Raw genomic sequence first — 21,852 nt, forward strand, 5'->3', positions numbered from 1 at the left:
TATTCCTAACGTTAACTCCTACGTCGCCTAAACTTTACAAACTGACAATAAAAAGCATCTACAGTCGGGAAACAATGTATGTGGGTCTACCATTGTTGTAAATACATGTTTACCTTTTTCCAACTGCATTTTTGACGTTTGCCGGTGTTGTTGCTTCTGTTTATCACAATAACTTTGGTTTAGTCTTCCTCTCTTGTCGCTGATTGTATATTTTTCTTGTCTGAGGGAAACAGTTATGAACTATGGTGTTCCAAACTAGATCTCTCTGGAAAAAAAGATATAGGTGTACGGGGCCAGGCTACTTATCTGTCCGCCCAAATGAGATGATGTTATTAAGATTATTCCTCAAAAATGTTTTGATTGCACTTGTTAAATGCAGAATTGCTCCAAGCAGCAAGCCAAGACGCTGTGACTTTTGATAAGATAAAATTCCTTGACACTACTCACTGCATTTACAGAAAGTCTGCCAATCACAGTAATTTAAGCCATCATGGCTTTTTATTCATTCGTTTCAGCACCTTGAATGTGGACAGCGACAGTTAGTGTCGATCTTGAAAGCTGACGAGAGAATGTTATGAAGGAATATTTCTTTTTGGCTGTGTAAATCATGGAGTTGATGTCTACAGCCTGTGATCTTGGCATTGTTGTATATCATATACTGTAAAGGCCCATAACGATGGCATATTTCATTTTAAATATAAATTGTGGAAGAACTAAGGACGATAAGATATTTTAAATAGCATCCACAGAGTGTCGCCATAGACCACAGATTGGGAGGGCTCAGAGTCAGACTATTTCACTTTATGACTCCACCTCTATCGCATCATATGAAAAGAGTGAACGGAGCGAGCGAGAGACGAGCTAGAGTCCCTAACTCTGAACACGATTGTCTCTGTACATGGCATTTACAATAACAGATGCTGGTCTACCCTATGACGCTATCGAGTACTAGAAGTCGCACAGAAGCAAAGGACAAAAATATGACTAATACAGTCATCAGTGGATATGCATGGACATTGATTCTGTTCTTCTCTTTATGGGACGTGTCTTCCGGTCAGACTGTATACTCCGTTGCAGAAGAGGTGAGCAAGGGAACAGTGGTTGGAAATATAGCAAAGGACTTGAACATAAATGCACAAGAACTAGAGAACCGCATGTTCCAAATCGTTTCTGCATCTAACAAGAAGTATTTCAAGATAAATATCAAAAACGGAGAGTTGTTTGTCGATGACAGACTTGATAGAGAGGAGATTTGTGGGAGGAATACGAAGTGTTCTATGAAAATAGAGGCAGTAGCTCAACATCCTCACAGTCTGTACAGAATTCAAATAAATATTTTGGATGTTAATGACAACGCACCAACTTTCCCAGTCAACTCGCTTACCTTGAACATCACCGAATTCGCTAATCCAGGTGAAAGATTCAGCCTCCCCATTGCAGAGGACCCCGACACAGGAAGTAATTCTCTTAAAGGCTACCGGCTGAGTCCCAATGAATATTTCTCTCTGGATACACAGAGTGAGGGGCGACAAGGTCTGTCCGCTGAATTAGTGTTGCAGAAAGCGTTAGATCGCGAGAAACAGCCAATTATAAATCTTGTTTTAACTGCAATAGATGGAGGGAAACCTCCTAAATCTGGGAGTTTAGATATTCAAATCGATGTTCTGGATATGAATGACAACTATCCTGTTTTCAGTAAAACACTTTACAAAGCGCAAATACCTGAAAACGTTTCTTTTGGGACAAAAATACTTTCCGTTACTGCAACAGATGCCGATACAGGTGTAAACAGCGATATTGCGTTTTCATTTGCTGGACATAGAAATTCGCAGATTTACGACTTATTCTCTATAAATCCTGATACAGGCGATATTCAGATAAATGGCCAGCTTGATTTCGAGGAAAATCCTGCAATAGAATTGCGTGTAGCGGCAAAAGATAAAGGCTCCCCACCAAGGACTACACAATGTAAAGTTTTAGTGGAAGTTATAGACGTGAATGATAATGTGCCTGAAATAACAGTAACGCCTCTACTACAAATGGCGAACGAAGATACAAAGACTGGGACTGCTGTGGCTTTAATTACAGTCTCTGATAAAGATGGTGGTAAAAATGGAGAGATTAAGTGCATCATTAAAGACGACGTTCCTTTCAGGCTTGAGAATAATTACGAGAATTCATATTCTTTAGTTGTAGATGGACCTTTAGACAGAGAGAAACACTCCCAATACGATCTGACTATTGTAGCCACAGATGGTGGCAGCCCGCCTCTCTCCAGCTCTAGTGATTACACTATTTATGTTTCTGATGTGAATGACAATGCCCCACGCTTCCCAGAGCCCTTGATAACTGTGTATGTAAAGGAAAATGGGCCGGTGGGAAGTGTTATCACAGCAGTAACAGCTACCGACCCAGATCTAAATGAAAATGCAAAAGTGTCTTACTCTTTGGTTGACAGTAATGCTCCAATATCCTCATTTATTTGCCTCAATTCTATCAGTGGTGAAATATTCAGCTTACAGTCATTTAACTACGAGGAAATGAAAAAGTTCACATTCCAAGTACAAGCAACAGACTCTGGTGTCCCTGCATTAAGTGGTACCGTCACGGTTAATGTTCTCATCCTGGATGAAAATGACAACAGCCCCGTTATTCTCCCGCCGTATTCTGACCAAGGCTCCGTGAACTCTGAGAACATCCCCTACTCTGCTGAAGCGGGCTACTTTGTGGCCAAGATCAGGGCTGTGGACGCGGACTCTGGCTACAACGCACTGCTCTCTTATCACATCTCTGAACCCAAAGGCACGAACCTGTTCCGAATCGGAACCAGCTCTGGGGAAATACGAACGAAGAGACGGATGAGTGACAGTGATTTTAAAACACACCCATTTGTGATAATGGTGTCTGATCACGGGGATCCCCCTCTCTCAGCTACGGTGTCTATGGAAGTTGTGATTGTGGAAAGTACAAGTGACACAGAGACACCTTTCAAAGAGAATCTACTCAGAGAAGATAATTTGTCTGACCTAAATATGTACTTGCTCTTGGCCATTGCATCAGTATCGGCCATATTCCTCATCAGTCTCATCACTTTAATAGCAGTGAAATGCCACAGGACTGATGGTATTTTCAGCAGCTGCAGCGCCCCCATGATCACCACTCACCCAGACGGGAGCTGGTCTTACTCTAAAACTACTCAGCAGTATGACGTGTGTTTTAGCTCAGACACACTGAAGAGTGACGTGGTGGTGTTCCCATCACCGTTTCCGCCCGCAGACGCGGAGCTCATCAGCATTGATGGAGACACTTGTAAACGGACACAAACTCTTCCCAGTACAACAAAGGTACAGTGCCGTTTACTGTTACATACTTAAGAATTGTTTTCGTAGAACCTTTTAAGTTTTTATCAAGGGTTCAATATTTTCAATGAAGTATTTCATGTTAAGCTGTAGCCTAAAGAAGCCTGTTAGTGAAGAAAAATGCCTTCGACATGGCCTCAACATCTGACGATTCCCATCAACCACAATATATGATATATTTACTTTATGGCGTCTGTCATTTAATGTTGTGCCACACATTTCATCATCTCTTAATGTGCTTTTTATGTATGATCACCAACGTTTAGCATTTCAAAACGTATGTTTGCCTAAAAGTAAATCAGATGCTAGGCTATTTCAATGTTTCTTCAAAACTAGTGTATACTGTTTTAATGGAGGAGTTGTTATAACCAGCATGTCAAATCGCTCTAAGAACATGTCATCCCTTTAACAATTCAGTCAGCATTTACTGAAGGTCTGCGTAAAGCCGCCTAAGTCATTGGACCAATACTACTTGTTCATAGGACAAACTCCAAATGTATGTGTTTCAGCACCAGCAATGTGGACAGCAACGGTTCGTTTCGATTTCTAAAACATAGAGAACGTTGAAGAAAGAGAAAACTATTGTTAACTGTTCGAAGTTTGTCTGTGGGAAAGTTACGAAAACATGTAATTGATGTCTACAGTTAATGGTACAACGGTGCCATATATTTAATTTCAAATATCAATGCTTGTATCACGGAGGACGATCAAATATGTTCAATAACATCCACAGAGTGTCGCCATAGACCACGGTTGTGAGGATTGAGACTATTTGTGACTCCACCTCTACCACATCATACCGAGAGAGTGAACGAAGTGAGCAAGAGGCGAGCTAGTCCTCAACTCTAAACACATGTCTCTGTAGATGGCATAGACAAGAATGCTGGTCTTCCCTGTGATGTCTATATCTAGTTCTAGGAGTCGCACAGAAGCAGAGGATAAAAATATGAGCAGTACAGTGGTCAGTGGATATGCTTGGACATTGATTCTGTTATTTTCTTCATGGGACGTGTCTTCCGGTCAGATTGTATACTCCGTCGCGGAGGAGGTGAGCATAGGAACTGTTGTTGGAAATATAGCAAAGGACTTGAATATCAAGGCACAAGAATTTGAGAACCGAGTGTTTCAATTGGTATCCGGATCTAACAAGAAGTATTTCCAGATAAATGTAAAAAACGGAGAGTTGTTTGTCGTTGATAGACTCGACAGAGAGGAGATTTGTGGAAGGAATACGAAGTGCTCTTTAAAAATAGAAGCCGTGGCTCAAAATCCTCACAGTCTGTACAGAATTCAAATAAACATTTTGGATGTAAATGATAACGCACCTACTTTTCCTGTCACTTCGCTTACCTTGAACATCACCGAAAACGCTAATCAAGGTGAAAGATTCAGCCTTCCTATTGCAGAGGACCCCGACACAGGAAGTAATTTTCTTAAAGGCTACAGGCTGAGTCCCAATGAATATTTCTCCTTGGATACACAGAGTGAGGGGGGTCATAGTCTATCTGCCGAGTTAGTGTTACAGAAAGCTTTAGATCGCGAAAGACAGCCAATTATAAATCTTGTTTTAAGTGCGACGGATGGGGGAAAGCCTCCTAAATCTGGGAGTTTAGATATTCAAATCGATGTTTTGGATATTAATGACAACTATCCTGTTTTCAGTAAAACTCTTTACAAAGTGCAAATACCTGAAAATGTTTCTTTTGGAACAAAGATAATTTCCGTTACCGCAACAGATGCAGATGCAGGTGTAAACAGCGATATTATGTATTCATTTGCTGGACATGGAAATTCGCAGATTTATGATTTATTCTCTATAAATCCTGACACAGGCGAAATTCAGATAAATGGCCAGCTTGATTTCGAGGAAAATCCTGCAATAGAATTGCGTGTGGCGGCAAAAGATAAAGGTTCCTCACCAAGGACTACGCAGTGTAAAGTTTTAGTGGAAGTTATAGATGTGAATGATAATGTGCCTGAAATAACAGTGACGCCTCTATTGCAAATGGTGAAAGAAGATATAAAGATCGGGACAGCTGTCGCTTTAGTTGCAGTCTCTGATAAAGATGGAGGTAAAAATGGAGAGATTAAGTGCATCATTAAAGGCGACGTTCCTTTCAAAATTGAGACTAATTACGAAAATTCATATTCTTTAGTTGTAGATGGACCTTTAGACAGAGAGAAACACTCCCAATACGATCTCACTATTGTAGCCACAGATGGTGGCACCCCGCCTCTCTCTAGTACTAGTGATTACACTATTTATGTGTCTGATGTTAATGACAACGCACCTCGATTCCCGCAACCTCTAATAACGGTTTATATAAATGAAAACAGGCCAGTGGGGAGTCTTATCACAGCAGTAACAGCTTCTGATCCAGATCTCGATGAAAATGCAAAGGTGTCTTATTCTTTGGTTGACAGTAAAAGTAGTGATACTCCTGTATCCTCATTTATCAGCCTCAATTCTCTCAGTGGTGAAATATTCAGCTTACAGTCATTTAACTACGAGGAAATGAAAAAGTTCACATTCCAAGTACAGGCTACAGACTCTGGTGCCCCTGCATTAAGTGACACTGTCACCGTGCATGTTCTCATCTTGGATGAAAATGACAACAGCCCTGTTATTCTCCCGCCGTATTCTGACCAAGGCTCCGTGAACTCTGAGAACATCCCCTACTCTGCTGAAGCGGGCTACTTTGTGGCCAAGATCAGGGCTGTGGACGCGGACTCTGGCTACAACGCACTGCTCTCTTATCACATCTCTGAACCCAAAGGCACGAACCTGTTCCGAATTGGAACTAGCTCTGGAGAAATACGAACTAAGAGACGAATGAGTGACAGTGACTTCAAAACACACCCATTAGTGATAATGGTGTCTGATCACGGGGACCCCCCTCTCTCAGCTACGGTGTCTATGGAAGTTGTGATTGTGGAAAGTACAAGTGACACACAGACACCTTTTAAAGAGAATCTACTCAAAGACGACAATTTGTCTGATCTAAATATGTACTTGCTCTTGGCCATTGCGTCAGTATCGGCCATATTCCTCATCAGTCTCATCACTTTAATAGCAGTGAAATGCCACAGGACTGATGGTATTTTCAGCAGCTGCAGCGCCCCCATGATCACCACTCACCCAGACGGGAGCTGGTCTTACTCTAAAACTACTCAGCAGTATGACGTGTGTTTTAGCTCAGACACACTCAAGAGTGACGTGGTGGTTTTCCCATCACCGTTTCCGCCCGCAGACGCGGAGCTCATCAGCATTGATGGAGACACTTGTAAACGGACACAGACTCTTCCCAGTACTACAAAGGTAAAGTGCTGTTTACTATTACACAACTAATCTTTTTTTATCGTGTTGTCCAGAGTTCAATATTTTCCATGAAATGTATTTACGACTGGAATATTAATGCAATGTTATACATTTCATCACCAACACGTTTTGTATGACCAGTTTGTTTTAGCAAGTGACCCTCTGAACCACTCCAGAAGCTCCGTTCATTCAGTACTTAACACCTTTCAACTTCCCGACAGAAGTGCTAAAACAGCCAACATCAAGTCGTTCTGACTCGTTTTAAGAAACGCTTCGCTTTCATACGAGAGTGGGCTACATTCACTGTTACAAAACTGCTGCTTAGGTTATTACCAGTAGGCTACGATCATTTTTGAGCTGCAGCTTAAATCATGCGTTTCAGCACTATTTATGTGGACAGCGACAACTAGTTCAGATAAAAACACTGACGATGTGATATGGGATAAAAGAAGAAAGGAATGTTTTCGTTGTACATGATAGTATAAAACAGTCACAACATTGTATGTCGTATCTAGGATACGATTTTTTTCACGTATATTATGTTGACATTGTTGCAGATTTAAATGGTGTGATATATTAGATTTTAAACAAAAATGGTTGGCATACATCAAATAATCAACTACTGTGAGAATTACCCACAGAGTGTCGCCACAGACCATGGTTGGTCATTACCGTGACTCCACCTCTATGGCATCATATGGAGAGGGGAGAAGTGAGTCAGAAAGACACGAGCGAGCGTCGTCAACTCTGAACACGATTGTAAATTACACGTAGCCTACTACAACAGATGCTGGAGTTCCCTTTCGCTGACACTGAGTACAATCAGTCAGGAGCAGAGAGTAAATATGCGCAATACAATGGTCAGTGGATATGCTTGGACATTGATTCTGTTCCTCTCTTTATGGGACGTGTCTTCCGGCCAGATTGTATATTCCGTCGCGGAGGAGGTGAGCAAGGGAACTGTTGTTGGAAATGTAGCAAAGGACTTGAATATAAATGTGAACGACCTGGAGAACCGTGTGCTTCACATTGTTTCTGGGTCCAACAAGAAGTATTTCCAGATAAATGTCAAAAACGGAGAGTTGTTTGTCGACGATAGACTCGACAGAGAGGAGCTTTGTGGGACGAATACGAAGTGCTCTTTAAAAATAGAAGCCGTTGCTCAAAATCCTCAGTCTGTACAGAATTCAAATAAACATTTTGGACGTAAATGATAACGCACCTACTTTTCCTGTCACTTCACTTGCCTTGAACATCTCCGAATTCACTAGTCCAGGTGAACGATTCAGCCTCCCCATTGCAGAGGATCCAGACACAGGAAGTAATTCTCTTAAAGGGTACAGACTGAGTACAAATGAATATTTTTCTTTGGATACACAGAGTGAGGGGCGACAAGGTCTGTCCGCTGAATTAGTGTTGCAGAAGCCTTTGGATCGGGAGAAGCAGTCTGTTATAAACCTGGTGTTGACTGCAATTGATGGAGGTAAACCTCCTAAATCTGGTATTTTAGATATTAAAATAGATGTCTTGGATGTGAATGACAATAACCCCATGTTCAGCAAAACACTCTACAAAATCAGTATACCTGAAAATATTCCTTTCGGAGCTAAAGTGCTTTCAGTTACTGCAACAGATGCAGACACAGGTGTAAATAGCGAAATTGCATACTCATTTACTGGACATGGGAATTCGAAAATATATGGGTTATTTTCTATCAATCCTGACACTGGTGAAATTATTGTAAACGGACAACTTGATTTCGAGGAAAATCCCGCTATTGAACTACGGGTACAGGCGAAAGATAAAGGCTACCATCCAAGGACTACGCAGTGTAAAGTTCTGCTGGAAGTCATAGATGTAAATGATAATGCACCCGAAATAACAGTGACGCCTCTACTACAAATGGTGAAGGAGGATACAAAGGCTGGGACTGCTGTCGCTTTAGTTACAGTGTCCGATAAAGATGGAGGTAAAAACGGAGAGATGAAGTGTATCGTTAAGGGCAAAGTTCCTTTCAAACTTGACACTAATTATGAGAATTATTATTCTTTAGTTGTAAATGGGCCTCTTGACAGAGAGAAATATTCCGACTATAATATCACCATCATAACGACAGATGACGGGAACCCGCCTCTCTCTAGTACTAGCGATTTTACGGTTTACGTTTCTGATGTTAATGACAACGCACCTCGATTCCCGCAACCTCTGATAACGGTTTATATAATAGAAAACAGGCCAGTGGGGAGTCTTATCACAGTAGTAACAGCTTCTGATCCGGATCTCGATGAAAATGCAAAGGTGTCTTATTCTTTGGTTGACAGTAAAAGTAGTGATACTCCTGTATCCTCATTTATCAACCTCAATTCTCTAAGTGGTGAAATATTCAGCTTACAGTCATTTAACTACGAGGAAATGAAAAAGTTCACATTCCAAATACAAGCAACAGATTCCGGAGTCCCTGCATTAAGCAGCAATGTGACTGTACATGTTCTCATCCTGGATGAAAATGACAACAGCCCTGTTATTCTCCCGCCGTATTCTGACCAAGGCTCCGTGAACTCTGAGAACATTCCCTACTCTGCTGAAGCGGGCTACTTTGTGGCCAAGATCAGGGCTGTGGACGCGGACTCTGGCTACAACGCGCTGCTCTCTTATCACATCTCTGAACCCAAAGGCACGAACCTGTTCCGAATCGGAACCAGCTCTGGGGAAATAAGAACTAAAAGGCGAACGAGTGACAATGATCTAAAAACACACCCGCTAATCATCATGGTGTCTGATCATGGGGAGCCGTCCCTATCAACAACGGTGTCTATTGATATAGTGGTTTCTGAAGATGTCACAGACATGCATAAAACCCTAAGAGAAGTCCCACAAAAGGATGAAACTTTTTCAGATCTAAATCTATATTTACTCATCGCCATCATATCAATATCAGCGATCTTTATAGTGAGTATCACCACTTTAATAGCAGTGAAATGCCACAGGACTGATGGTATTTTCAGCAGCTGCAGCGCCCCCATGATCACCACTCACCCAGACGGGAGCTGGTCTTACTCTAAAACTACTCAGCAGTATGACGTGTGCTTTAGCTCAGACACACTGAAGAGTGACGTGGTGGTTTTCCCATCACCGTTCCCGCCCGCAGACGCAGAGCTCATCAGTATCAACGGAGGCGACACCTTTAAACGGACACAAACTCTTCCCAGTACAACCAAGGTAGGACACTGTGCTAATTTGTTTGACGATTATTCCCCAATGCAAACGATGACAAATGTGGCATTGTAGTTGATATAGGCCTAACAAAACACTGTTATGTATCACATGGCCTTACCTCCGTAATTTTATGCTTTAAAAAAAAACAGCGTGCGTATATTTTTGGCGTTAACGATGAGTAGACAAGAACTAACACTATGTCAAGTCATAGACTATAATAATTTGCAGTTTTTCCAAAGAAACCACATCAACATATACAATATTTAATGTTTTACAACAATAGGCTAAAAAGCAGGAGGAAGTAGTCACGGCTGAGACATAGGCTAGTTTTTATTTTCAAGTTGCATAATATGTCTCCGATCAGTTTTTGTCACATGACAGAATTAGCATGAATTGGAGTGTGTAATAAGCAGCTTATACACAGTCGTACTCTATATGACATTATTAAGGCCTGTTTGTTGGTTTAAACAAACCATTTTTTACATTGTGGGCAAACAACCAATTTACCTATAGGTAGATCATGTACTTCAAAGCCTGAGACTTATTAATTATGCAATCATGAACAGGTCAAACTTTTAGGCCTGATTAAATGTAAAAGTGTCAAAAGATTGTTACGAACAACTCCTCTCCCAGTCAGCGAGAATACTGTAAATGTGAAGAGAAAATGAAAGCAAGAGTTTATTTCCCCCAATTTGCTCAGGCGGGAATTTATCGGTTTCAGCACCTCATCTGTGGACAGCTACCGCCTGTTTCTTTTTCCACGTTGTCCCATTTCACATGGAACGTGCTAGTTATGCAAGAGGCCAGAAAAATGTCTCGTGCGCGATAGGTTACCAAATAACAGATAATAAAACACAGGTATATAAAACACATATTTGTTTAGGCATTTTATGTTCATATGTTAACGTGCTCTCGTGACTAAAGAAACCACCGAGTGTCGCTGTAGACCACGATTAAGACGGTTTGTGAAACTCCACCTCTATGATGTCCTACCAGGGAGAGCAGAATACGAAAGCAACGACATGGGATCCTTCAGCTGAGGATATCCTCGCCATCGTCCGTGTCGCTCGGAACATTATGTTGTGGACTTGCCTTTGATGCAAATTACCTGACACTGCGCAAGAATACAGGGCAACGATGGGGCATCATGCAATCCCAAAGAGTTTTGTGAGGACCTGGATTGTATTTCTTCTTTGTTTATGGGACGTGTCGTCTGGTAAGATTGTGTTTTCCATCTCAGAAGAGGTGAGCACAGGAACTGTGATCGGAAACATAGCGAAAGAATTGAACATCAATGTTAAGGAAATGGAAACACGCATGTTTCAGATTGTATCCGGATCCACAGCGAACTATTTTGATGTCAAATTAACAACTGGAGAACTGTTTGTCAAAGATAGAATCGACAGAGAACAGGTTTGTGAAAGCAATTTGAAGTGCGCCTTAACTGTAGAGGCAGTGGCTCAAAATCCTCACAGTCTTTACAGAATTCAAATAAATATTTTGGATGTAAATGACAACGCACCGACGTTCCCTGCTAATCTACTTACCTTGAACATCACCGAAGTTGCTAACCTCGGAGAAAGGTATCACTTGCCCATAGCAGAGGACCCCGACACAGGAAGTAATTCTTTAAAAGGCTACCGACTGAGTCCCAATGAATATTTCTCTTTGGAAACGCAGAGCGAGGGCTTGCAAGGTCTATCCGCTGAATTAGTGTTGCAAAAATCACTGGATCGAGAAAAACAGCCTTTTATAAAACTCGTATTGACTGCATTTGATGGAGGTAAACCACCACAATCCGGGAGCATAGACATCATAATATACACATTTGATGTAAATGACAATAATCCTGTTTTCACTAAAACTCTTTATAAAGTTCAGGTGACTGAAAATTTTCCCTTTGGAACCAAACTAATCACTGTAACGGCCACAGATGCAGATGAAGGCGTGAACAGCGAGATTGAGTATTCTTTAATTGGAAACAGAAATTTAAAAGCTTCTGAAAAATTCAGTATAACGCCAGACACCGGAGAAATACAAACTCAGGGACAAATTGATTACGAGGAAAGCCCTGCTATCGAACTGCGAGTCCAAGCCAAAGACAAAGGCTCTCCACCACGTAGTGCACAATGCAAAGTTTTAGTGGAGGTGATAGACATTAATGACAATGCACCAGAAATATCCATTACACCTCTACTGCAAACTGTGAGAGAGGATACAGCGCCAGGGAAAGCTGTTGCCCTTGTTAAAGTTTCAGATCAAGACGGAGGGAAAAACGGAGCGATTCAGTGCACCATCAAAGATGCAATCCCTTTCAAACTCGACTCTAATTATGATAACCATTATTCTTTAGTTGTAGATAGTCCACTGGATAGAGAAAGACATTCCCATTACAACGTCACCATAATAGCCACAGATGGTGGCACCCCGCCTCTCTCCAGCGCTACTGATTACACTATGTATGTCTCTGACGTTAATGACAATGCCCCACGCTTCCCAGAGCCTGTGATAAATGTATACCTAAAAGAAAACACTCCCGTCGGAAGCCTTATGGCGACAGTAAGCGCGTACGACCCAGATTTAAACGAAAATGCGCAAGTATCATACTCATTAGTTGACAACAAAAGAAGTCACACCTCTGTGTCAAACATGATGAACGTCAATTCTCTAAATGGGGAAATATACAGCATGCAGTCTTTGAATTATGAAGAAGTTAAAAAGTTCGATTTTCAAATCCAAGCAACAGACTCTGGTGTTCCCGCGTTAAGCAGTAATGTGACTGTACATGTTCTCATCCTGGATGAAAATGACAACAGCCCTGTTATTCTCCCGCCGTATTCTGACCAAGGCTCCGTGAACTCTGAGAACATTCCCTACTCTGCTGAAGCGGGCTACTTTGTGGCCAAGATCAGGGCTGTGGACGCGGACTCTGGCTACAACGCGCTGCTCTCTTATCACATCTCTGAACCCAAAGGCACGAACCTGTTCCGAATCGGAACCAGCTCTGGAGAAATAAGGACCAAAAGACGTATGAGTGATAGTGACTTAAAAACACACCCGCTTATCATAACAGTGACTGACCACGGAGAGCCCCCTCTCTCTGCTTCTATGTCAATTGATGTTGTGGTTGAAGAAGACACAGCGGACAAGCAGACACCTTTCAAACAACAAGTGCCACTTATTGAGGACACATTTTCCGATCTCAATCTTTATCTGCTCATCGCCATCATCTCAGTAACAGCTATCTTTATAGTGAGTCTCATCACTTTAATAGCAGTGAAATGCCACAGGACTGATGGTATTTTCAGCAGCTGCAGCGCCCCCATGATCACCACTCACCCAGACGGGAGCTGGTCTTACTCTAAAACTACTCAGCAGTATGACGTGTGCTTTAGCTCAGACACACTCAAGAGTGACGTGGTGGTGTTCCCATCACCGTTTCCGCCCGCAGACGCAGAACTGATCAGCATCAACGGAGGTGACACTTTTGTGCGGACACAAACTCTTCCTAGTACGGAAAAGGTAGGGTATGACATCCCTTTTGAATATAATTTTACAAATAATTGTACAGATATTCATAGACAGATAACGATCATGAACTAATGAGCTCTGGTGTCCGTAGGGCCTATAGACAAAAGGTTTCAACGTGTCTAAGTTCCTCTCGCGGTAATGAATTAATAAGTTAACAAGTGCATCCTTTGTGTGAATTCAAGAACTTGCATCATATTTCCAAATGTTCGTATTGTTTCCTTTTCTGCTGCTGCCAACATTTTCAGTTGCTACACTGATTCACTGCCCCATAGACAAATCTTATCGAGGTGCAACGTCTTTATCTATGCTGAACTGATTTTTTGGGAATCGAGATGTAGCAGTTTACACCTTGGTATTTATAACATCTGATAAAACTAGGCTACTGAAACTGGGGAGGAACACACACTACATCCGAAACAGGTCATGCAATCTTCTATTAACACATTACATTATATTCACTTTTGCGATGCCAGCCTCCTAACTCCAACAGCAACTCTCGTAAACAACAGGCTAAGTAACTCATCATAAGAGTTTCTTCAATATTCCTATTCACTGTTTCAGCACTACAAAAACGGACAGCGCCAAAACCATGGGATCACACCTGGGGTCTACTTGTCTGGTCTCGAAATTGTAACATTTATCATGTTGGTTTTTATTTTCGAAACAACATACATTATTCAGCTTTAAGATTTTTCCATGCACTGTCAAAGGCTGTGGTGTTCGTCATTTACATATAGTCAATATTTCAAAACCGATTCAAGCTAAACGTTACCTCATCGATATCTATAATATTACATTTATTAGAGTAGGCATTCACATATACACATTTGCTGTATATAACCACATGCTGTCGCTGCAGACCGCGATTGTGATACAATCTGAGAATTGTTTTACAGACTCCACCTCTAAGACATATTTATAGAGAATGATAATATAGATACGGACAACGGAGAATTTCAACTATGAAAATGGTTGTCTTCATTCGTGGAGTGTAAAACGTGTGTTCTGGACAAGCTTCCCGCTTAAAACAAGTACGAGAAATAAGCAAGAGTAAGGCACAACGATGGGTGTTGCAGTTGGAGGATACGCATGGACCTGGATTCTGCTGCTTTGGGACTTGTCTACCGGGCAGATTGTATATTCGGTTTCGGAGGAGGTGAGCAAAGGTACAGTAGTTGGGAATATAGCAAAGGACTTGAACATGAATGTACAGGAACTGCAGTCACGCACGTTTCAAATCGTATCCGGATCTAACAAGAAGTACTTTGATGTAAATGTAAAAACCGGAGACTTGATTGTCAACGACATAATTGACAGAGAGCAGATTTGTGGGACTAATAGCAAGTGTGCCTTAAAGATAGAAGCCCTGGCTACAAACCCACACGGCCTGTACAGATTTCAGATAAATGTTTTGGATATAAATGATAACGCACCAAGATTCCCGATTAACACTCAAACATTAAACATAACGGAAAACGCGAGTCCTGGAGAGAGACTGCATCTGCCTGTAGCAGAGGATCCTGATACAGGAAGTAATTCTGTTAAAAGCTACACGCTAAGTCCTAATGAATATTTCGCTTTAGAAGTACAGAGCGAGGGAGGACAGGGTCTATCCGTAGAATTAGTGCTGCAGAAAGCATTAGATCGAGAGAAACAGTCTGCTATATCGCTTGTACTGACTGCACTCGATGGGGGCAAACCTACAAAGTCTGGAACTTTAGACATTTTGATAAACGTTTTGGATGTAAATGATAACAACCCTGTATTTGGTAAATCACTTTATAAAGTCCAGGTCGCAGAGAATGTTTCTTTTGGAACAGTGTTGACCTCTGTCACTGCTACTGATGCAGATGAGGGTTTGAATGGAGGGATTCGGTATTCTTTAATTGGTCATAGAAATTCTCAAGCTTCTGAGATGTTCAATATAAAATCAGATACTGGAGAGATAAAAGTGCAAGGACAACTTGATTATGAGGAAAACCCTGCCATTGAATTGAGAGTTCAAGCCACTGATACAGGTTCTCCACCAAGGAGCTCACAATGCAAAGTTTTAGTGGAGGTAATAGATGTGAATGACAATGCACCTGAAATAACAGTGACACCACTCCTGCAGACTGTCAGAGAGGATACCAAGCTTGGCACAGCTGTTGCCTTAGTTACTGTATCGGATGAGGATGGAGGAAAAAATGGAGATGTGCAATGCGTTGTCAAAGGCACTGTTCCATTCAAACTTGAATCTAACTATGAAAATTATTATTCCTTGGTGGTAAATGGAAAATTAGATAGAGAAAAAGACTCTGATTACAACGTCACTATCATAGCCACTGATAATGGGTCCCCCTCTCTCTCCACTGCTAGTGATTTTGTAGTTCACATTTCCGATGTTAATGATAATGCCCCTCGCTTCCCAGAGTTCCTGATGAACGTTTATATGAAGGAGAACAGTCCTGTGGGAAGCGTCATTGCGACAATCAGTGCTTACGACCCAGACCTTGAGGAAAACGCAAAGCTATCTTACTCATTAATTGATGATAAAAGTGCCAATATGCCTATATCAACCTTGTTGAACATTAATTCTGTAACTGGTGAAATATACAGCCTGCAGTCCTTCAACTACGAGGAAATTAAAAAGTTTAATTTTCAAGCCCAAGCTTCAGACTCTGGTGTTCCTGCATTAAGCAGCAATGTGACTGTACATGTTCTCATCTTAGATGAAAATGACAACAGCCCCGTTATTCTCCCGCCGTATTCTGACCAAGGCTCCGTGAACTCTGAGAACATTCCCTACTCTGCTGAAGCGGGCTACTTTGTGGCCAAGATCAGGGCTGTGGACGCGGACTCTGGCTACAACGCGCTGCTCTCTTATCACATCTCTGAACCCAAAAGCACAAACCTGTTCCGAATCGGAACCACCTCTGGAGAAATAAGGACCAAGAGACGGATGAGTGACAATGATCTAAAAACACACCCATTGATCATTACTGTGTCTGACCATGGAGAACACCCTCTTTCTGCGTCCGTCTCTTTTGATGTTGTGGTGTTTGAAAGTGCAGTTGATATACCAACAACTCTCAGAAAAGTTCCACAGAAGTATGATGGATTTTCTGATCTAAATCTCTACTTGCTCTTGGCCATTGCGTCAGTATCGGCCATACTCCTCATCAGTTTCATCACTTTAATAGCAGTGAAATGCCACAGGACTGATGGTATTTTCAGCAGCTGCAGCGCCCCCATGATCACCACTCACCCAGACGGGAGCTGGTCTTACTCTAAAACTACTCAGCAGTATGACGTGTGTTTTAGCTCAGACACACTCAAGAGTGACGTAGTAGTGTTCCCATCACCATTTCCGCCTGCGGACGCCGAGCTAATAAGTATTGATGGAGGAGACACTTGTAAACGGACACAGACTCTACCCACTACTCAGAAGGTAAGCCATAGTGTGCATAGATACATGTATTGCATGTAATCTATAAGTACAAATTGATACCTTTCAATTTAGACAATACTAGCCTGTACAAGTCATAGTTACAATTGTATTACAGTGTAGATTCAATAGAGGAGATAGGAGAGTAGTGATATATGGTCGCGAATCAGCAACACTCTCTTGGTTTAATATAAGAATGGTTCTGTATTGTGCTTATGGATCACCCTCTGCATTATCTTCAGACACAGTTCCAACAACATCTGATTAAAGTCAACATAATGATAATCATACTGGCAAGATCAGCTCTGTTCAGCTAATGAAGAACACCATGATAGGTTAAGTCAGGTGGGCAGAGGGCAGCTGTGAAGACACACTTAAGACATGCAGTGCAGAAACGGCCTGTGGTGGAGTGGAATTGTGAGCCACTGTCATGAAACACTGACTTTTATCTCATATTTATAGTCAATCTCAGCCAAGCAGGATACAGCAGGTCATCTAAAAGGTTCATTTCTTTTGTTAGACTGCACTATTCTATTGACCGAATGACTGGCCTCCTCTTAATATAATGTTGCGCAATTGTAGTGTGAAGGTGGGGTACTGGTGTATCGCAATTGTAGTGTGCCTGCTTCACCAGCAATGTCTTACATTTTGGCCCTATACTGGACAGGTCCAATTATCTGTGGCCATTGAGATTGTAGATTGTGACTTTATTGCAGTCAAAGATTTGAAAAAAGAATTGCAGTGGCTGGGCATTCAGTTTCATGGGAGTCCCAAAAATTGGGGATTAAAAGTAGGCTATATACAGTATTTCTCCCTTTGTGTGCTTATGATGTGAAGCTGGAATTAATGCTTTGCCCTGTCTTGTATTGCTACGAGGATGTTAGATGATCTACAATCTCATCTTGGGAATGTGTATAGTCTTATTTTCATATTCAAGATGGATATTTCCAGAACCTGCTCACTCGCTCTCCACCACTCTCTGACTCTACTCTCTCTCTCTCTCTCTCCTCCTCCCTCCCACTCTATCATAGTAAGTTCATGTCATGCATTAAGGTTTATTAGGCTTGTTTGAGCATTTGAGTATGTGGTCAATTGGGCATCTAACCTGTTTATTCCATTGATGTTATTTACAGCTCTTTGTCTTACATTCAGTTTGATCAATACTTGTAAATAATATAGTTAGTAACTTAATTGAATTAATAAACACATAGTAACAACTGCCACAGGGCCTATACTTAAAAGGACTAATGGATGCCATTCAATAAATTAATGTCAGGTTAATTATCACTTAATTACCACTGTTACTGTGCTACAGTATATAGTGGTCCCATGTTATGACAAGTAGCCTAAACCTTGAAGTCTGATTTTTTTCTGACATTGGACATTTTGGCTGCTACAATATAGGTACAGGTTTGACAGCATTGTATGTGCAGTTCAACTAAGTTGTCACAGTCATGCTGTTCAGCTTTGGCGAATGTGAGCGCGTAAGACAATTCTTGCAGATAGAGACGATCCATTCCAAATGTCAATGTTCAGACCATGGATATCAGAAAGCTTTCTAAATATTTACCATTCAAATTGTTAATTTATCTTAAATGGCTGGTGTCATAGCATATCCTTAGGATTTTAGAGAAGCTAACTGTAAAGATAGCCTAGTGTTCGTTAGCCTGACCCAGGCAGTAAACTTGACAAACATTGGCCATTTTCCCCCAGCTCTCAGATTTTATCTGATGATTATTTCTTCCCTTGTACCCGTACTTGTTGACTGTGTTTGTCATGATTTTCAATGATCAGAATTACGGATTTTAATGCTGATTTTAAGGCTCCCCAAACTGATGCAGTGTTTGTGGACGCGGATCGGTTTAGAACTGAAAATTCGTGTGGAAACCTAGACTAGTGTTTTATCTACCGCTCTGGGGCTAGTGTAACTGGGGTACTTGACGGAGGGCGGTGGCAGTTTAGTAGTTTTATAATAAACTTACCTTTTCTTCTCACCAATTTCTGTTGACCCGTGGTTTCGTTGATATGCCGTAGCCTACAGAAACTATCTGAGATATCCCAGGGAGCATGGTTAACCTAGCCTTGTTTTGGTTAAGTGAGTAGTTCTGGACGTGCTTTACGTTCCAGAAATACCTATTATGAATTTGCTCAATTATTTTCCTCCTGAGTTTCGTTCGTTCTTGGCGGCTCTTAACCAGTGACACCGGAAGTGGTGGAAAGAACAGTAAAAGTAGCTTAATCGCCGATCAGCCTGGATATCGACTAAATGTAGGCCAGTGGTCTGCTGAAGGACATTTAAAAGTTAAATGCAAGAATGTTTATGGTAAGTTTTTACTTTGCATAATTAGCATCACTTCATTTGGCCTCATTAGTTGATAGGATATTGCACTGCTAACCTCAACAACACTATCAGTCAGAGGGGTGAGGATTGGAGTGCTGTGTGTTTATGGACGCACTCAGTTTTACCAAGAGGCAGGTCACTGTCTGTCTCGCTGCTTCATCCAGTTGATTGCGATTTGGGCATCAACCCTGGGGCTAGTTTTGGGGATACTGCGTGTGTGTGTGTGTGTGTGTGTGTGTGTGTGTGTGTGTGTGTGTGTGTGTGTGTGTTTCTGTGTTAGCGGGGGTTTGTCTCTCTCTCTGTGTGTTTGTGTGTGTGTCTGTGTGTGAGTGAGAGAGTGTGTGTGTGTGTGTGTGTGTGTGTGTGTGTGTGTGTGTGTGTGTGTGTGTGTGTGTGTGTGTGTGTGTGTGTGTGTGTGTGTGTGTGGTTGTGTGTTGAGTGGGGTTGGCGGGGGGCTGTGGTGTGTGTGTGTGTGTGTGTGTTGGGGCAATAAACCCCTCCAAAAAGCATTTCTACACCAAAGGTGATCTCTGCAGTTTAGATCTCAGACTTTTTGTCAAAAAGACTCACAACAAAGCGGCATCTTGGATTTCAGTTATTCTGGTCTAATCTGCCCAGTAGCAAGTTTCCATAACCTGCCCAGAGCATATGTTTCCATGAATGTTAATCTAGCCTAGTTCTTTTTTAGAACCTAAATATAGGTTTACATTTGACTTAGCAGGTAAGAGACTAAATCCGCTTTCGTGAATACCCTCCTTTGCACATGCAGGCTACGGGCCAGAGATGCTACAATGCACTCCCCAACCTCCCAATGAGACAATCTTTATTTTAAGGCAAATGAAGGGGAAACTTATACCCGCTAGTCGCTAGAAATGATTTAATATGCAGTGAGTCATGACCCACCTTCCCCCATGCCATGCACAACACATTGTATTTCCAATGTTGTAATGCATTGATTTTCAGGGTACACCTCTTCATAGGGCTGAAATAGGTAATGCTAATATTCAAATTCTTATTCAGCATTGCCAGGACTTTCCCCTAAAAAAAAAAAAGTTTACTTTGTTGGGAGATGATGGCAGTGGGCTGTATTGTAGCCCCCTTGGGCCCGTGCTCTAATACCAGATTCCGTTCTCTAACGCACATTGCTTGCACATGTCCTGCACACGTGCTTGTCAGCCAATCCGAGGGCAGGGTGTAGGCCCGGTTGACCTGGTGCAACGTTGTGCAGATGTCCCTGAACGCGATGCATTATGAGTTCTCATAATGTATAGCAGCAGGCAAAGGTTCTCCGCGCTTCTGCAGTTATGCAACAATCTGGTGCAACCGGGCCAAGACAGATAGTGTATGAGAGGAAGAGGGACGCCGGTGCAAGTCAGGTGTCTTCTTTAGTATTTATTTATTTAAATGGTGCAAAACATTGACTAACGTTTCGATGTTACAAACATCTTCATTGGAGTCCTGAGTCCAGAGTCTTCTTCTCATAATGTATGTTTGCACTGTGCCCTGTGATGTGTATCTATAGCATACATCACGCTCAGGTAGATCTGCTCAGTATGGAATGAAGTTGAATGAATGAGCCTTATGGTGAAGAGATTTAATTCAGCAGTTACAGGAAGCTGATATTCTGATACTCAGTGATTTATGTAGGGAATCAGGGATGCATGAAAGTGGATTTTAGACTTTGATTGAGCATTTTATTATTTATAGGAGATCAATAATGGATACATTAATCCCACATAGACTCAAGGTTGAGGTCAGCAAATTAATCCCCTTTTAAAATGACGACTTTGATGTGAAGTTGGGTATGTATGGTAGGCCATGATCTAGGCCTACATCTTCAAAAGTGCATACAAATTTAATTACTTTAGCAGTAAGCTATCTAAAAGCATGATTACCCTTGACATCTGGTCTTTCTGTCCAACATGCCCCAAATTTAAAAAACCTAGGGGCTGCTGCCTTTCACTAGATTGGAATTTCTTCACATGTCATCAGACTGAGTTTGATCAGATGACTCCCTTTGTAACCTTCCAAGGAAATTGCATTTTCTATTTGGTTGACATTTTGGATAAGTTTGAAACAGCAGATTCATCCTTTGGCATAAGCAAAGTCTAAAAAGGTATGCAGCTACACAAAGTAGTTGAACTTATGATTGCGGACTCCTTCATCCCGGGATTGGATTTCACATCACTCCTGTATTCCCGCTGTCTGTATATCTATTTCTTTTGTGAATCCTATGTGTGTTTGCATGCATGTGTTTGTGTATTTACATTCACTCATTTAGCACTTTTTGTCCCAAAGTGACCTGCAGAAAAGGCATGAATTTAATCAGTGTGCATGTTTACATGGAATCTAATTCATCAGCAATGCTGTTGATCACCTTGTTTTAGCTACCAGCTTTGTCCAGGTGTGTGTGTGTGTGTGTGTGTGTGTGTGTGTGTGTGTGTGTGTGTGTGTGTGTGTGTGTTTGTCTGTGTGTTCATTGCGGTATCTCTTTCACATTGTGGTCTGTACCAAATATCTGCTGCTGTCACTATTATTGTATTTCTCGTCCCATCTCTGGGTGCTGCTGCTGTGAGTCCATGACACACAGTAAGCCTCCCGCCTCTGACGGCACACACTCCTCACCACACACACATCTCTCCCAGTCCGCTGCTTAACA

The 21,852-nt window shown here is 41.7% G+C and overlaps 4 protein-coding genes and 1 pseudogene across 4 annotated transcripts in view; all 5 read left to right on the forward strand.

Annotated features, from left to right (window-relative positions):
• The first annotated feature begins 980 nt into the window (after nucleotides 1–980).
• LOC134080802 (protocadherin alpha-3-like) lies at nucleotides 981–3,812 on the forward strand. The gene is made up of 2 exons (XM_062537413.1): nucleotides 981–3,344; nucleotides 3,777–3,812. Exons 1-2 carry the CDS (start codon nucleotides 981–983, stop codon nucleotides 3,810–3,812), a joined length of 2,400 nt encoding a protein of 799 aa, XP_062393397.1.
• A 260-nt stretch (nucleotides 3,813–4,072) lies between these two features.
• LOC134080803 (protocadherin alpha-2-like) lies at nucleotides 4,073–6,708 on the forward strand. Its single transcript, XM_062537414.1, has 2 exons — nucleotides 4,073–4,095; nucleotides 4,311–6,708. Exons 1-2 carry the CDS (start codon nucleotides 4,073–4,075, stop codon nucleotides 6,706–6,708), a joined length of 2,421 nt encoding a protein of 806 aa, XP_062393398.1.
• Nucleotides 6,709–7,535: 827 nt separating this feature from the next.
• On the forward strand, nucleotides 7,536–10,934 carry LOC134080804 (protocadherin alpha-3-like; annotated as a pseudogene).
• A 97-nt stretch (nucleotides 10,935–11,031) lies between these two features.
• LOC134080805 (protocadherin alpha-2-like) lies at nucleotides 11,032–13,943 on the forward strand. The gene is made up of 2 exons (XM_062537415.1): nucleotides 11,032–13,416; nucleotides 13,899–13,943. The coding sequence occupies exons 1-2, from the start codon at nucleotides 11,032–11,034 to the stop codon at nucleotides 13,941–13,943; spliced, it is 2,430 nt and encodes an 809-aa protein (XP_062393399.1).
• Nucleotides 13,944–14,488: 545 nt separating this feature from the next.
• The window catches only part of LOC134080806 (protocadherin alpha-8-like), a 9,458-nt gene continuing 2,094 nt past the window's right edge, over nucleotides 14,489–21,852 (forward strand). Inside the window, exon 1 of the mRNA XM_062537417.1 lies at nucleotides 14,489–16,855. Coding sequence (XP_062393401.1) covers nucleotides 14,489–16,855 — 2,367 coding nt within the window. The remainder of the gene's footprint in view (nucleotides 16,856–21,852) is intronic.

This window comes from Sardina pilchardus, chromosome 5 (genome assembly GCF_963854185.1).
Source record: "Sardina pilchardus chromosome 5, fSarPil1.1, whole genome shotgun sequence".
NCBI lineage: Eukaryota > Metazoa > Chordata > Actinopteri > Clupeiformes > Clupeidae > Sardina > Sardina pilchardus.

Bases quoted from the DNA above. Each gene is read 5' to 3' on its own strand.
- LOC134080802 (XM_062537413.1), top strand. From the start codon at position 981: ATGACTAATACAGTCATCAGTGGATATGCATGGACATTGATTCTGTTC. The intron at 3,345-3,776 runs GTACAGTGCCGT...TTAACAATTCAG, and splicing joins CTCTTCCCAGTACAACAAAG to TCAGCATTTACTGAAGGTCT.
- LOC134080803 (XM_062537414.1), top strand. From the start codon at position 4,073: ATGTTCAATAACATCCACAGAGT. The intron at 4,096-4,310 runs GTCGCCATAGAC...TAAAAATATGAG, and splicing joins TTCAATAACATCCACAGAGT to CAGTACAGTGGTCAGTGGAT.
- LOC134080805 (XM_062537415.1), top strand. From the start codon at position 11,032: ATGGGGCATCATGCAATCCCAAAGAGTTTTGTGAGGACCTGGATTGTA. The intron at 13,417-13,898 runs GTAGGGTATGAC...TTGCGATGCCAG, and splicing joins CTCTTCCTAGTACGGAAAAG to CCTCCTAACTCCAACAGCAA.